This window comes from Amphiura filiformis, chromosome 15, assembly GCF_039555335.1.
Source record: "Amphiura filiformis chromosome 15, Afil_fr2py, whole genome shotgun sequence".
NCBI classification, from domain to species: Eukaryota; Metazoa; Echinodermata; class Ophiuroidea; order Amphilepidida; family Amphiuridae; genus Amphiura; species Amphiura filiformis.
The window spans coordinates 56,164,659-56,178,763 of record NC_092642.1 but is presented as its reverse complement, the minus strand read 5'-3'; the positions used below and the strand labels follow the sequence as shown (position 1 = coordinate 56,178,763).

General features: G+C 34.7%; 1 protein-coding gene across 1 annotated transcript in view; it reads left to right on the top strand.

The window, feature by feature from the left end:
- The first annotated feature begins 4,129 nt into the window (after positions 1-4,129).
- The window catches only part of LOC140171056 (uncharacterized), a 55,639-nt gene continuing 45,663 nt past the window's right edge, over positions 4,130-14,105 (top strand). The window contains 2 exon segments of the mRNA XM_072194232.1: positions 4,130-4,243; positions 4,377-4,475. Coding sequence (XP_072050333.1) covers positions 4,153-4,243; positions 4,377-4,475 — 190 coding nt within the window. The 5' untranslated portion in view covers positions 4,130-4,152.

The window sequence follows — 14,105 nt, the reverse complement described above, 5'->3', positions numbered from 1 at the left end:
TTTGACCTCACAGATGAACTTATCCAGTCTTTGCCATTCTAAATATGTATACTTTTATATACTTTAGACAAACAATTTAGAAGTTATGAGGCCCGAAAGTTTCCATAATTCCAGGGTTCAGACCAACTTTAACTTAACACTTATAATAAACAATAGAAATAGCAAACCCTTAGAATAACATTTATAATAACAGAAATAGCATACCCTTAGAATGGCAGTTATAAGGAAAATTAGAAATAGCAAACCCTTAGAATTACACTCATAATTAACATTAGAAATTGCAAATCCTTTGAATATCATTTATAATACACATTAGAAATAGCAAACCCTTTGAATACCATTCATAATAAACATTAGAAATAGCAAACCCTTAAAATAACACTTATAATGAACACTAAAAATAGCACATCCTTAGAATAACACTATAATAAACATTAGAAATAGCAAACCCTTAGAATAACACTCATAATTAACATTAGAAATAGCAAAATTTTTTAAATATCATCTATATAATAAACATTAGAAATAGCAAACCCTTAGAATAACATTGATAATAAACATTAGAAATAGCAAACCCTTAGAATAATGCTTATAATAAACATTAGAAATAGCAAACACTTAGCATAATACTTATAATAAACAATAGAAATAGCAAACCCTTTGAATACCATTCATAATAAACATTAGAAATAACAAACCCTTAAATAACACTTATAATAAACACTAGAAATAGCAAACACTTAGCATAACACTTATATAATAAACAATAGAAATAACAACCCTTAGAATAACATTTATAATAACAGAAATAACAAACCCATAGAATGACAGTTATAAGGAAAAATTAGAAATAGCAAACCCTTAGAATAACACTCAATTAACATTAGAAATAGCAAATCCTTTGAATATCATTTATTAATATACATTAGAAATAGCAAACCCTTTGAATACCATTCATAATAAACAATAGAAATAGCAAACCCTTAAAATAACACTTATAATAAACACTAGAAATAGCACATCATTAGAATAACATTAGAAATGGGAAACCCTTAGAATAACATTAAAAACGGCAAACCCTTAGAATAACACTTGTAATAAACATTAAAAATAGCAAACCCTTACCTTAACACTTTAGTAAACATTAGAAATAGCAAACCCGTATAATAGCATTGATAATAACATTAAATAACATTAGAAATAAGAAACTCTTAGAATAACACTTATAATAAACATTAGAAATAGCAAACCCTTATAATAACATTAGAAATAGGAAACCCTTTGAATAACACTTATGATAAATAGCAGACCCTTAGAATAACATTAGAAATAACAAACCCTTACACTAACAATAGAAACAGCAAACCCTTAGAATAACACTTATAGGAAGCATTAGAAATACCAAACCCTTATAATAACATTTATGATAATATTTGAAATTGGAAACCCTTAGAATAACACTTATGATAAGTATTAGAAATAGCAAACCCTTTAAATACCATTTATGATAAACATTAGAAACAGCAAACCCTTAGAATAAAAGCAAACCATTTGAATATTATTAGCTATTTCTAATGTTGATTAAAATTATTGTTCTAAGGGTTTGGTATTGCTAATTCTTCTTATAAGTGTTTTTCTAAGGGTTTGCTATTTAAATGTTATTCTAAAGGTTTTCTATTTCTAATGTTATTATAGGTGTACTTCTGAGGGTTTTCTATTTTATAAGTGTTATTATACGAATTTGCTATTTCTAATGTTAAGATAAATGCTATTCTAAGGGTTTGCAATTTCTAATGTTTATTATAAGTGTTATTCTAAGGGTTTGCTGTTTCTAATGTTTATCATAAATGATATTATTATAAATGTTTGTTATTTCAAATATCTATTTTTCTAAAAATGTACTACTCTTTGAAATGTTTATCATAAGTATTATTCTAAAAATTTGCTATTTCAAATGTTTATTTTTCTAAAAGTTTTAAACATTTACAATAAAGGTGCCATTCTAAAGGCTTGCTATTTCATACATTTATTATAAAAGTGTTATTCTAAAGGTTTGCTATTTCAAATGATGTTAAGTATTATTCTAAAGGTTTGTCATTTCAAATATCTATTTTAATATATAATATTTAATTCAAGATTTACTATTTCAAATGTTTATCATAAGCGGTATTTTAATGATTTGCTATATTTCAAATGTTTTTCTAAAGGTTTCAAACATTTATAATAAAAATGTCTGTTATTTACATTTATTATAAAAGTGCTTTTCTAAAGGTTATTTAAAATGTTATATTTATTCTAATGATTTGGCTGTTTCAAATGTTAAAGAATTATTCGAAAGGTTTGCTACTCAGCTTAAGGGCTGGGGTATGAACGTTTGGACAGTATTTGTTGTGGGACATTAGAGCACATCAGACATATCGAATTGCATTCTGAATACGAAGAATGTCCTTGTGATATCAAATAATTTTGATTTTTTGAAATTCGCAATGTAATACACATTTTATGGCAAATGATTAAAAATTGGTATTTTTGATATTTAACAGTACTCGAAGTAAACTTTATAAATCTGATGATTTATACGTAAAGTGTATGTAGGTGGGATGAAAACCCGACGATCAATTGAACATTTTGACCTTTCGTATTGAAGATATGATTTTTTTCCAAAACACCAAAAAAATTAGGTCTTTTTGAAAAAAAAAATCCATATTTTTAAAATGAAGGGTCAAATTTTTCAATTGATCGTCGGCCTTTCCTCCCAGCTACATACACTTTAAGAATATATCATTAGATTTATAGAATTTACTTCGAGGACTGTTATATATCAAAAATATGAAAAATATCAAATTTTAATAATTTGTCATAAAATTTGTATTTATATCGTGAATTTCAAAAAATGAAAATTATTTGATATCAGAAAGATATTCTTCGTATTCAGAATGCAATTCGATATGTCTGGTGTGCTCTCATGTCCCCCAAAAATACTGTCAAAACGCTCAAAACGCTCATTCCAGATCCCTTAATTTTAAGGTTTGTCATTTTAAATGTTTATTATAAGTGTTATTCTTTTAAAAGAGTTCATACTCCAAATGCTTATTCTATACGTTCTATAGGACCTATACAAAAACGGGGACCTATATTCATCCCAATGGTTTGCTATTTCAAATGTTTAGTATAATTCTAAAGATTTCTATGTCAAATATTGATCCAAAGTAGGCCTATTCTTTTTTTTAAATCTCAATCTAACTTTAAGACTCAAACTGTGTAGACTCTCATTCATCTGGGTATGTTGAAATTATGATTTAATTTAAATCTGGTCAACCTATTTTGACGGACGAACCGACGTAAGACCCCTTTTGAGGAGAATAGGAGAAAAACAAAATCAAGAAACATGGATAAAGAAAAGAAATCCCTTCAAACAAACATGATGAATTGATAAAACAATATTTATTTTATAATCTTAAATTAGGTCAAAGTTTAGACGACGTCCCAACCCCCCTTCAGAAGCAAAAAGAGAATCAACAGAAAAAGAGTCCACGAATAGATTCGATTGGGCCTTCATTTTAAGACATTTTCTATTTTTTTCCAACAACAATTTTACACAATAGGCCTAGTGTCAAAATTGTCCACCAAAATATGTAGGGCCCTACTTCAATTGATTTTAAGATTATTACACAACAAACTTTTTTCAATTAAAAATATTGCAGGCCACTATGACTGATCAAAATGCCAAGTTTGTTTGACAATTAAATACTTAGTTATTTTATCAACCAGTAAAACAAAATTTCCAAACAATAATAAAGATTATTTTGACGGTGCCAGTTTTGTGTTTATAAAAGCACTAACTAAACTTCCTTTGTTCAGAGTAACAATGAAAAGTTGGGAACAATGTCATTTTCAAGTCGCGGAATCCTTTACTTTTTCTTATTTATGTTTTATTTGGAATTACCACATTTTGCATTAAAGCAAATAACAAATATTTAAGATGGATTTTTCAATTGTTCTAAAATCAGCCCATAAACCTTTTTAAAGTTATTATTATTTTTTTGAACCAAAAAGTTTTGTGCGAGATAAAAATGAATGGGAACTGATGGCGAGTGACGTCACCGCGAAATGCATGATGGGACGGATGGAGAGCAACACGACAGGACAGCAATGGCGACCATAGATAGGACCAGTCCATCGATGTTTCAGGGTCTGTCCTGGGACGAATGGGCTGACACAGTCGCTCATGAAGGTGAAAAAGGTAAGCTAGAGGTTTTCAGGTATCGTTCAGGACCACTAAATGGCCTGTTCGTGGTCAGTTGTAGTCGTAATTTGTGTCTAAAGAACGTGTTTGACGGCATGTTTCCCGCTATGTTCCATTGACATGTATACAGATGCTACAGAAGACGATGAAGAATCACAAGAAGTTTCAGGAGAAGAGGGAAGACAGAGACACAACGACAACTGTCAAGTCATGAGACTGAAAAGAGAAGGTATCCTTTGTGGTTTTAAAAGTGGTGAACATTGGGAGGTTATTTGCAGTATGGATAGTTTAGCATTATTCTGAAAATTGACATGCAAACTTTGTGTTGTTGTTGTGTTGACATCCACAGTACACACACAACACTGCACTGGGCTGGGATTTGGCATTGGATTGGAAGCACAGAAGTCATGGACAACATGTTCAGTTTCTAGTGGTGTAGGTCAGATGATTGAGGTTTGCAGGAATTTGTATTCATTTACCATAAATGGACTTTACTTCCTATGCAAATTGTATCTGAGGCTTTTGGGTGTGACATGATTTTATAAATTATTTTTGTCCATAATTTGAAAATGATGGGAGAAGTTCAGTGAAGTTTTGAATTTCCGAGATATTTTGTCCTAGTGTATGAGGGGTATCTGGGGCTGGTTAATCTTTTTTATTAAGCAGCGAGGGCTTGCAAATGCTTGCGTTTGTATTGTATTTTGAAATACGACAGCGCCAGCGGTCAGATCGCATGCAGCTAGCTGTGTCAAACGCCAGTACTACAGATAAATTAAGTAATTCTTGGCCAAGCTGGAACATTACATGCACGTGCATCCATAGCGTACTAAGCGTGTACGCAATGTATGGCACGTGTATGCTTTCTAGTTCTACTGTACCGGTACTGTGCTATCTGCGCGTGTATTTATCGCAGAGCCACTAGCGTTCATAATGTTCGATATTGGCCAAAACTTACTTGATAGTACAATGCAACGCTATAGGTACCTGTGTTTCAGTTTAAGTTGTGGGTAGCGATGGTGCTTTAGAGAGGATTATGATTATGCAGTTGTTTTGAGGGTACAGTGTACTAAACATTTTGCTTTTGGAATTGAGGGATATTGCAAAGGCCAAGCAAAATTTTTGATTTTTCACAATTTTCGAAAAAAACTAAGCAAAGTAATTTTTCTTATTCGTATCGTCACTTTTCAGTTTGCTTGATTCTAGGTATTTTGTTGAAAACCAAACACAATTTTAACTGAACATTTAAATTATATTTTAATTGAATAGCTGACCCTCCAGCAACCAAACTACAAAGCGCATATCATGCAATGTACAAATATGGTAGTTGCTTTGCGTGTGAACTGTTCGTTCGTGTAAGATACACACACAGAGGTCCTTTCTGAAATTAGTAACCGGGCATCGTGTTCACGTTTTGGCAAAGAAAAGTATGATTGGGTCTTATGTACGGTACATATTGCATATTCACAATGTTACCGTAATATTTTGCAATCAATTTGAGGTCCATTTATTGAAATTCAGAGTTGTGAATGCCAGTAGCGATTGTATGACACTACCAGCATTTCAGTTTTGATAGTTATGTATTGTTTAACAGCAAACCCTTCTGCCGTGTGACTCTAATAGGTCTTTGCAAGTAGGCCAGTCGTGATCACAATTTTTTAGTTAGAGTATATTGGGAAAGGCACACATCATTTTAATTTCTCCATTTCTATATCAAATCTTTATTAATAACATCTAGGTATAGTTTTTAATATCACCAGAACAGCTCTGTAGTTGAAGGATGTACAACCCGCATGTTCCTGCATGGGCTTCTTCAACAAGTTATCACCTGCCTGATGTGAGAAATGGTTTAGTCCAGTTATAATCCATACCCCCCAGACATGACCTTAATGTCACACAGGAGATGTAGATTTCAAATGAAGTCACCCATTCAGGTAATCCCATGTGTGGAAGATCAAGGTCATGTCTTCCATAGTGTGTACTCGTATGGATTTAGTGGGAGAGCTCAATCCAATATAGATTTGTATGGGTTGGCAAAGTTTTATGCTGAGAGTTTTGCATAAACGTGCAACTGATTGGCTGCTCAAGCAATTGGCATAGTCTGTGTACATGTAGCAGCATTTGGCTGTTATAGTTGGAATTCTTACACCCCCCCCCCCCCAATGGAAGACATTCATGACCTTCTTCCACACAGGGAGTGTGAATTTCGAATGGGGTTACCTGAATGGGTGACAGCATTTGAAATCTACACCCCATGTGTGACAGATTTTAAGGGCATGTCTTCCATAGGGGGTGTATGGATTTCAAGTGGAACAGCCCATCGCAGATGCACCCAGTCTGCAAGTGTTTGGTGGTGTGCATGTATCCCAGGGAATTTTGATGAATAGTCGTCTGCCAGGGTTAGAATTTGATGTTAATCTTTGACTGTTCACAGACAGGTTGCAAGAATCTTTGTATGGCTGCTGCACATTCTTTGGCAAGAATCAAAATATTGAAAAATTTTCTAAACCTGCTGTAGTTTAGCAAACTGGCGCAGTAGTTCTCATCCACTTATGAGGACCGATTCTTGTAACATTCTAACCCTACCCCTAGACCGGAAAAGCCTACTATTATCCTTTTAGCAGGACCAATTCTTGCAAAATTTTAACCCAGGTGTAGCGCTACATGTAGGCTGCATTTTGGGGTCCCGGACTCTCCAAAATACAGTTTGGACCCCTAATTAAAATAATTTCTGCGAGTTCAGGGGTTCCTGTAGACCCCAGCTTTTCAATATAGCGCTACCGCAGACATACTATGCTGCATTTGTGCAACTCTCTCATTGAACTCTACTACGGACCCCGTACTTTCAGGTTTTCTGCAAGTTCGGGCTTCCCTGCGGATTCTGGACCGCTTTGTTCTAGCGCTAACCCTGCCGAAGTCCGACAAACTGGCAAAGACTGATATTCCCATTCATTTAAAAGGACCTATTCTTGCAACGTTCTAACCTGCCATAAACTGGAAAAGACTATTATTATCCTTTTATCATGACCAATTCTTGCAAAATTCTAACCCTACCATAGACTGGTAAAGACTTATTATCTTTTATCAGCGCCAGTTCTTGCAAATTCTAACCCTGCTGTAGTATGGCAAACTGATAACTGACTATTCTTGAATCTTGTCCATTTATGAAGACCAATTCTTGCAACATTCCAACCCTGCTGCAGTCTGGCAAACTGACAAAGACTATATTCTCATATAATTATGAGGACCAATTCTTACAACATGCTAACCATGCCATAGTTTAGCAAACTGGCAAATGTTGCAAATTCTTGCAACATAAACCCTGCCATAGTTTAGCAAACTGGCAAAGACTACTCTCATATATTCATGAGGTAAAATTCTTGCAACATGCTAACCCTGCCATAGTTTAGCAAACTGGCAAATGTTGCAAATTCTTGCAACATAAACCCTGCCATAGTTTAGCAAACTGGCAAAGACTACTCTCATATATTCATGAGGTAAAATTCTTGCAACATGCTAACCCTGCCATAGTTTAGCAAACTGGCAAATGTTGCAAATTCTTGCAACATAAACCCTGCCATAGTTTAGCAAACTGGCAAAGACTATTCTCATATTTTTTTATGAGGACAAATTCTTGCAACATGCTAACCCTGCCATAGTTTAGCAAACTGGCAAAGACTACTCTCATATTCATGAGGACAAATTCTAGCAACATAAATGCTAACCCTGCCATAGTTTAGCAAACTGACAAAGACTATTCTCATATATTTATGAGGACCAATTCTTGCAACATGCTAACCCTGCCATAGTTTAGCAAAGTGGCAAAGACTATTCTCATATGTGACCGTCCACGGCTGAATGAGCCGTAAATTCCTCCCCGGTCAATTTTGTTTTATTTCGTGTTTAAAAATAAACATCATAAACTTAAAAATGGTATATCATTTGACTTCAAACGATATCCAGAAGCGGAGTTATGGTTAGTTAAACTTTGCTCCTTCAACAAAATTATAGCTTTTTTCGCTTCTATGTGTGTCTCTTTTTCCACATTGCTGGCAATAAATATCAAACAGTCATAATTGGCGGTCATTTCAAATCATCCCCAAGTCAACGAGGTTTAAGAAGGTTCTCTCATTGTTAATTGTTGGTTATGCATACCTATACAAATAACCCACCACTTGAAAAGGATTTAGCAAAAGCAAACAAAGACCAGAGCTATTAAAAGTTCTATAGCCATCTAAGGTAGAAGCTTATTATCCACTTCAATAATAGGATTAATTGATTGGTGTTGTGACTATCCAAATAAGACAGATGTCGCGCCAGCTTAAGTGACCGATGAATACGACCTTCGTACACATTTTACACCATAACTCAGAATACAATTTAGGGAATTTACGGCTCGTTTGTGCTGCCGGGTCACATATATTCATGAGGTAAAATTCTTGCAACATTTAAACCCTGCCATAGTTTAGCAAAGTGGCAAAGACTATTCTCATACATTTATGAGGACCCATTCTTCCAAAATTCTAACCCTGCTGTTGTCTGGCAAGGACTATTCTCATCCAACTGTGAATAACCAAGTGTACCATATCAGAGCATTCTTGAGACAAAATTGCAGCACTAACTCAATACAGGTGACTCTCACTTTCTTAGTTAATAATCTGTGTAAGTTCCAGGAGATGCACTGTTATTAATTTGTCATATACTAAGAACAATAATTCAGGAATGTTTGAGAAGGATGAACTGGATGCAATCTACATGGCATGTTCTTATTTCCCAATAGCATGCTAAGTGTTGCATAGTCTTTCTCAAATTGCGAAAGCATTCAATTACAGGTGCTCTTGAAGCAGCTGGAGGTGCATTTTTTTGTTTTCTGGTTACAATATCAAACTTGGGTTTATCAAATTTGCATATTGTCACAAATCGCCCAGCCATCGGGCATAAATTCATCAATGGATCCTGCTCTTTCTTTGAGTTGCTTGGTCCTACCGAAACTTCAATCCTGCAGTGAAAAGGTGGGCTCAGTCATAGATTCATACAAAGCGAACACACACAGCTATACAGGTGCATACATATGCACACATACGCACACACCCCTACTCGTTTTCACCAACAACAGTGGACCCGTATTGTGTGTGTGGTTGTAACAGTGAAACCGTGTACCCACACACACAGACATATCATAATCCAAACATGGATTTCTGTGTTAAATTATGACAGTTAATTGTCTAACCGTGGACCTGGTATTATACCTATGATAGAGACCCTACCCCATACACAAAGTTATGCTGTATAGCACCCTCTGCCGCTGTCTTACGACCATGCACATCCACAGTTAGCTGTGTCTGGTTTTTCACTACATAAGTGTGGGTGAAAAGAAACGCACCCACCCATTTACACTTGTATTGTTAAAACTCGCACATTTATATTGTTGCGGTCATACAGTTCATTTGGCTATTCCAGTTGAAATCCATACACCCCCCTATGGAAGACATGACCTTAGTCTATCACACAGGGAGTGCAGATTTCACTTGGTGTCACCCATTCAGGTAACCACCCCATTTGAAAGTCACACTCCCTGTGTGGAAGAAGAATAAAGTCATGTCTTCCATCAAGGGGTATATGGATTTAAATGGAATAGCCAAACAGGGACATGAAGCAAAACATACAAAATGCTAAAGAACTTTGAAACTACAAGTGGTACAATGAAACGGAGCTACCTAATGTGGTCATTCCATTTGAAATTCATAGCCCTCCAAGGCTTATATTAACCAGGCACCCAGGCTTTTTTTACCCCGTGGTTGCCCAGTTTTGGCTCCTGATGTATCCAATATTTTACACTACAAACTATAGGACCAGGAGCCATCTTTGGGACCAGGAGCTCATTTTAGCTCCTGGTCCAGGCATACTTAAGGGGGTACTACACCCATTGATTTTTTTTTTGCATTTTTTGCATTTTGTGAAGAAATTACAAAAAAAATTGGACAAAGTGGTATGCAAAATGAAGGGCAAATCTTCTCGTTTTATTGGTGGCATCGGTATCAACGTAGCTTACATGCTTTTAAAAGTAGAAGCCAAAAGGTGGTACATCACTGATGATTTAAATTCACTTCATTTTGGAAAGCTTACTATCAACGGATTTCGTTAAAATTTTGGATATGTGTTGCTAACACGTTAGGGAAATAAAGTTGATATGTAAAATGGGAATAAGTGGTTCCTGATTTCTTTTATGACTTCATGAACTTGGTGCTCCACAACTATCAAAAAAGGAACTGGTTAAAATGCTTCTATTTTCAATGTTGAGCTATATTTTGTATTTTTAACTTGCGACATTATTTCACTGAAACTTAATTAAGCCACAGGTAACAGGTTACCACAACCATACTACAGCAATGTTGAAAAAAATTGTATTTCTTGTCACCTATACCACCATATTGGGTAGTTTTCCGTAAGCTTAACGCTTTGTGATTTTGGTAACTATTTTATATTTATTTGTGAAATCCGTCTCAACTAGGCATTCTAAATTGTACTCACCATTTACATCCCAAGGTATATTAGTATATCCACCTTGCACTTCTCGATATATATCCAGTTAAAGACAGAATATCAAAATTATTCCTCATTATGATATCACAAACTCTCACATGTGTATGACAGGGTTCGAGGTTTGAGTACGGTTTTACTGCCAAAATGGGGGGAAAATGAAGTTCATGTTATCATAACATTATACATGTTTTCTGGACTAGAATTTTGTGCTGAGTCCATTTCTGAAGTTTTTAATACACAGGGTATCACCATTTTAAAGATATGTAACAAATTCTAAGCGCATGTTGTTTTTACGAAGAATCCTGGGAGTCTACTTGGAACACAACTGTATTTAAAAAAGTTACAGAGCATTATTACTTCAGTTAAGTTGTTTTGAATCTATAAATATGTTAAACAAACTATAAAGACTGCTTAAACACTGTTCTCATGTATGAAAATGAATCAATCGATCAACTTTTCAGAGCTGTACCTCCATAAGTTTTTCCGAAATAATTTTTTTTACAATTTGCCATATTTTTTTCACGCTTAGGGGTATGGGTAACATTTTTGCAATTTTCTTCAATTTCTCTTTTTTTAAGGAAGTTAAAATTATTATCAGTGTGTGGCAAATTGAAATATCATTAAAAAGAGGGGTTAATGAGGTCTCTAGCCTCTTTAGATCAAATTTTATGGCTAAACTAAGATACAAATCTCTAAAAATGACCTTTTTTGGGCTTCGTTTTTCACTTTCAAGTTCAACTTTATCCGGTATGGTATACAAAGTAAGCGATGAAATCAATTAAAACAGTTTTATTTGAACAAATAAACCATCAGGTAATACAAAATAACAGAGAAAGACAACATTTATCTATATAGTAGAAAATATTAGGGATTAAAAATTAATGGTGAATTTTTTTTTCACCTAAAACTGGTCATTTTCAGTAAAAAATGGCCATAAATCTATGTTTAATCCTAAAACGACTTAAGATACAGTATTCTAAGTTAGAAAAATTGAAAATTCAGACATTTTTACCTTAGAAATACTATATATGCTCATTTTAGAAGTATTCTTCACACCTAAATATTTTTTTCACACATTTGGCAGTGAAACCGTACTCAAACCTCGAACCCTGTCGTATTCAAAATTGATGCTTAAATTTGACCTGAACCAATTGACCTATAACCTGACATACGGTGACCTAATAGCCTTTTCTTCTTCTAACAACACATTATAATATTATTGACTAATGACTATACATCCATTGTGTAAGTGTTTATATATTTTGCATGCACCACTAGATTTTCTATAGAGAGTATAACAAAGGATTTAATGTATTCTATTCATGTACCCTACTTGAACATGCTGAATAGAATAAATCATGGTTTGTTATGAAACACGCATCTGAGTAACTAGGATACAGTAAACAATATATATATAGGGCTAAAATGACTTACTACAATTGTTTAAAAGCACTTTTTTTCTTCTTTTTTTCATATTTTTTTTTATTTCACATGATCCGTGCATATATCGCCTAGCTATAAATGAAAAAATATTTATTTAGACCAATCAAACCTTGCTTGTACCCCTCCCTGTGGAAGATATTTCCAAAATCTTCCACAGGGGCAGTGTGGATTTTAAATAGAATAGCCCACAGCCCCAGCACAATGCACATGCACTATGCTATTTGCAATATATTGATTATTGTATTTGTAATAGACCATTCAGCCAAATTAATGATATTATTTTTTGCTGTTTCCTTAAACTTTGCTTTTTGAGGATGCATGTTTAGGTCCCCATCTTGCACATCAACCGGGGTGTGTGTGGTTGGTGTGTGTGTGTGGGGGGGGGGGTTTGTGTGGGGGTGTGTTATGCAGTTGGAATCCTCGGAAGTAATGCGAGGCAAGCGCACCTCTACAGGCACCTCTACCCACCCCCCTTGTGAAGCCTCTCTTACAAAACATGAACATTATGAATGTGTAAAAAAAGGGAAGTTGGTAATAACTTGGCATTGTGGTCCTCGGGTTGAAAAAGGTGACCACCTTGGTGCAGCTTATTGGTGTGTAACTACTATTACCGAGGTTTTGTCATATCGACTGCTCAGTGCCAGAAGTGGGTAAGTGCAAAAGCTGCCCTGTGAACATTTACACACAGTATATCATACTCATCTACACATGGCAGCTATTGCGCTTACCCATTTCTGGCACTGAGCCGTCGATATCACCAGAGAATGGGCTATTCAGTCAAAATCCATACACCGCTTTGAAGACATAACCTTAATCTTTCATACATTGGATGTGAATTTCAAATGGGACTACCTTCCTGAAAGAGGTACTCCATTTGAAATCTACACCCGCTGTGTGGAAGATTAAGGTCATTTCTTCCATAGGGGTGAATGGATTCAAATGGAAGAGCCAAGTGTGTTAAACAAGCAGTGCATTATGCAATTTGGTTTTACAATAATGGTATCTCCCAGAACAGTGTTTCTGATGGACCCAGACTGTATTGTTCTATACTGTCCATAGAGCAGAGGTAATAGTGCCCCCAAGTGTCAGATTAGTAATAAGCATTATGGCTGAGCATGAAAAGAGTAAGGTCTGTAATGCTAATGCCACAAGCAAAAATAACATTAGCTAGGTTTGATTCCCCTTGCTTGGTCTGTTTGACTTGACGTTGCTACGAGTCATTTTGCTTATGTTCAGGTCAAGCAATATCCTAAAAGTTGTGGACAAAAAAGATGTATGTGAGGTTTAGAGGTTAATGACTGCGCATCGTGGTTGTACTGAAGGTATTGAGAATAGTACTCACTTCGCTCTTGGTATTGAAGGATATTCCACGGTTCAAGCAACATGTTTAGATTTTCTTCGTACCCAAAAAATAACTGATGTGAAATCATTAACCTCATTCATAACCGTCACCTTTCAATTTGTTTGATTCTATCTGTATAATATTATTATCATATCTTTTTAAAACAAAATATAAATTTCATTTTCCCTTTTAAATAGTTTAGAGACCAGTCACAAAGTGCTTTACAATAGTGGTATTGGTGTTATTCCTATACTTACGAGGAAGTCATTGTAGTTTGTAGTTCCGTACCACGTCACACGCTGAGGTCCGCTGTTAAACAGTAGTAAACATGCAGTGCTTTCACATTTTGGTAAATAAATCAGTTTCATTGGGTCACATGCTTCAAGTATATTTATGAGGTTATGAATTGTGAACATTATCCCGTTTTAGGTTTTGAAAGACAAAATTTTACAAATTAAGTTGCATAAAAAAAGTAGTGAAGTTGTATAATTGTATGTTTTTCCACATTTATATTGTTAACCTTAACTCTGGAAT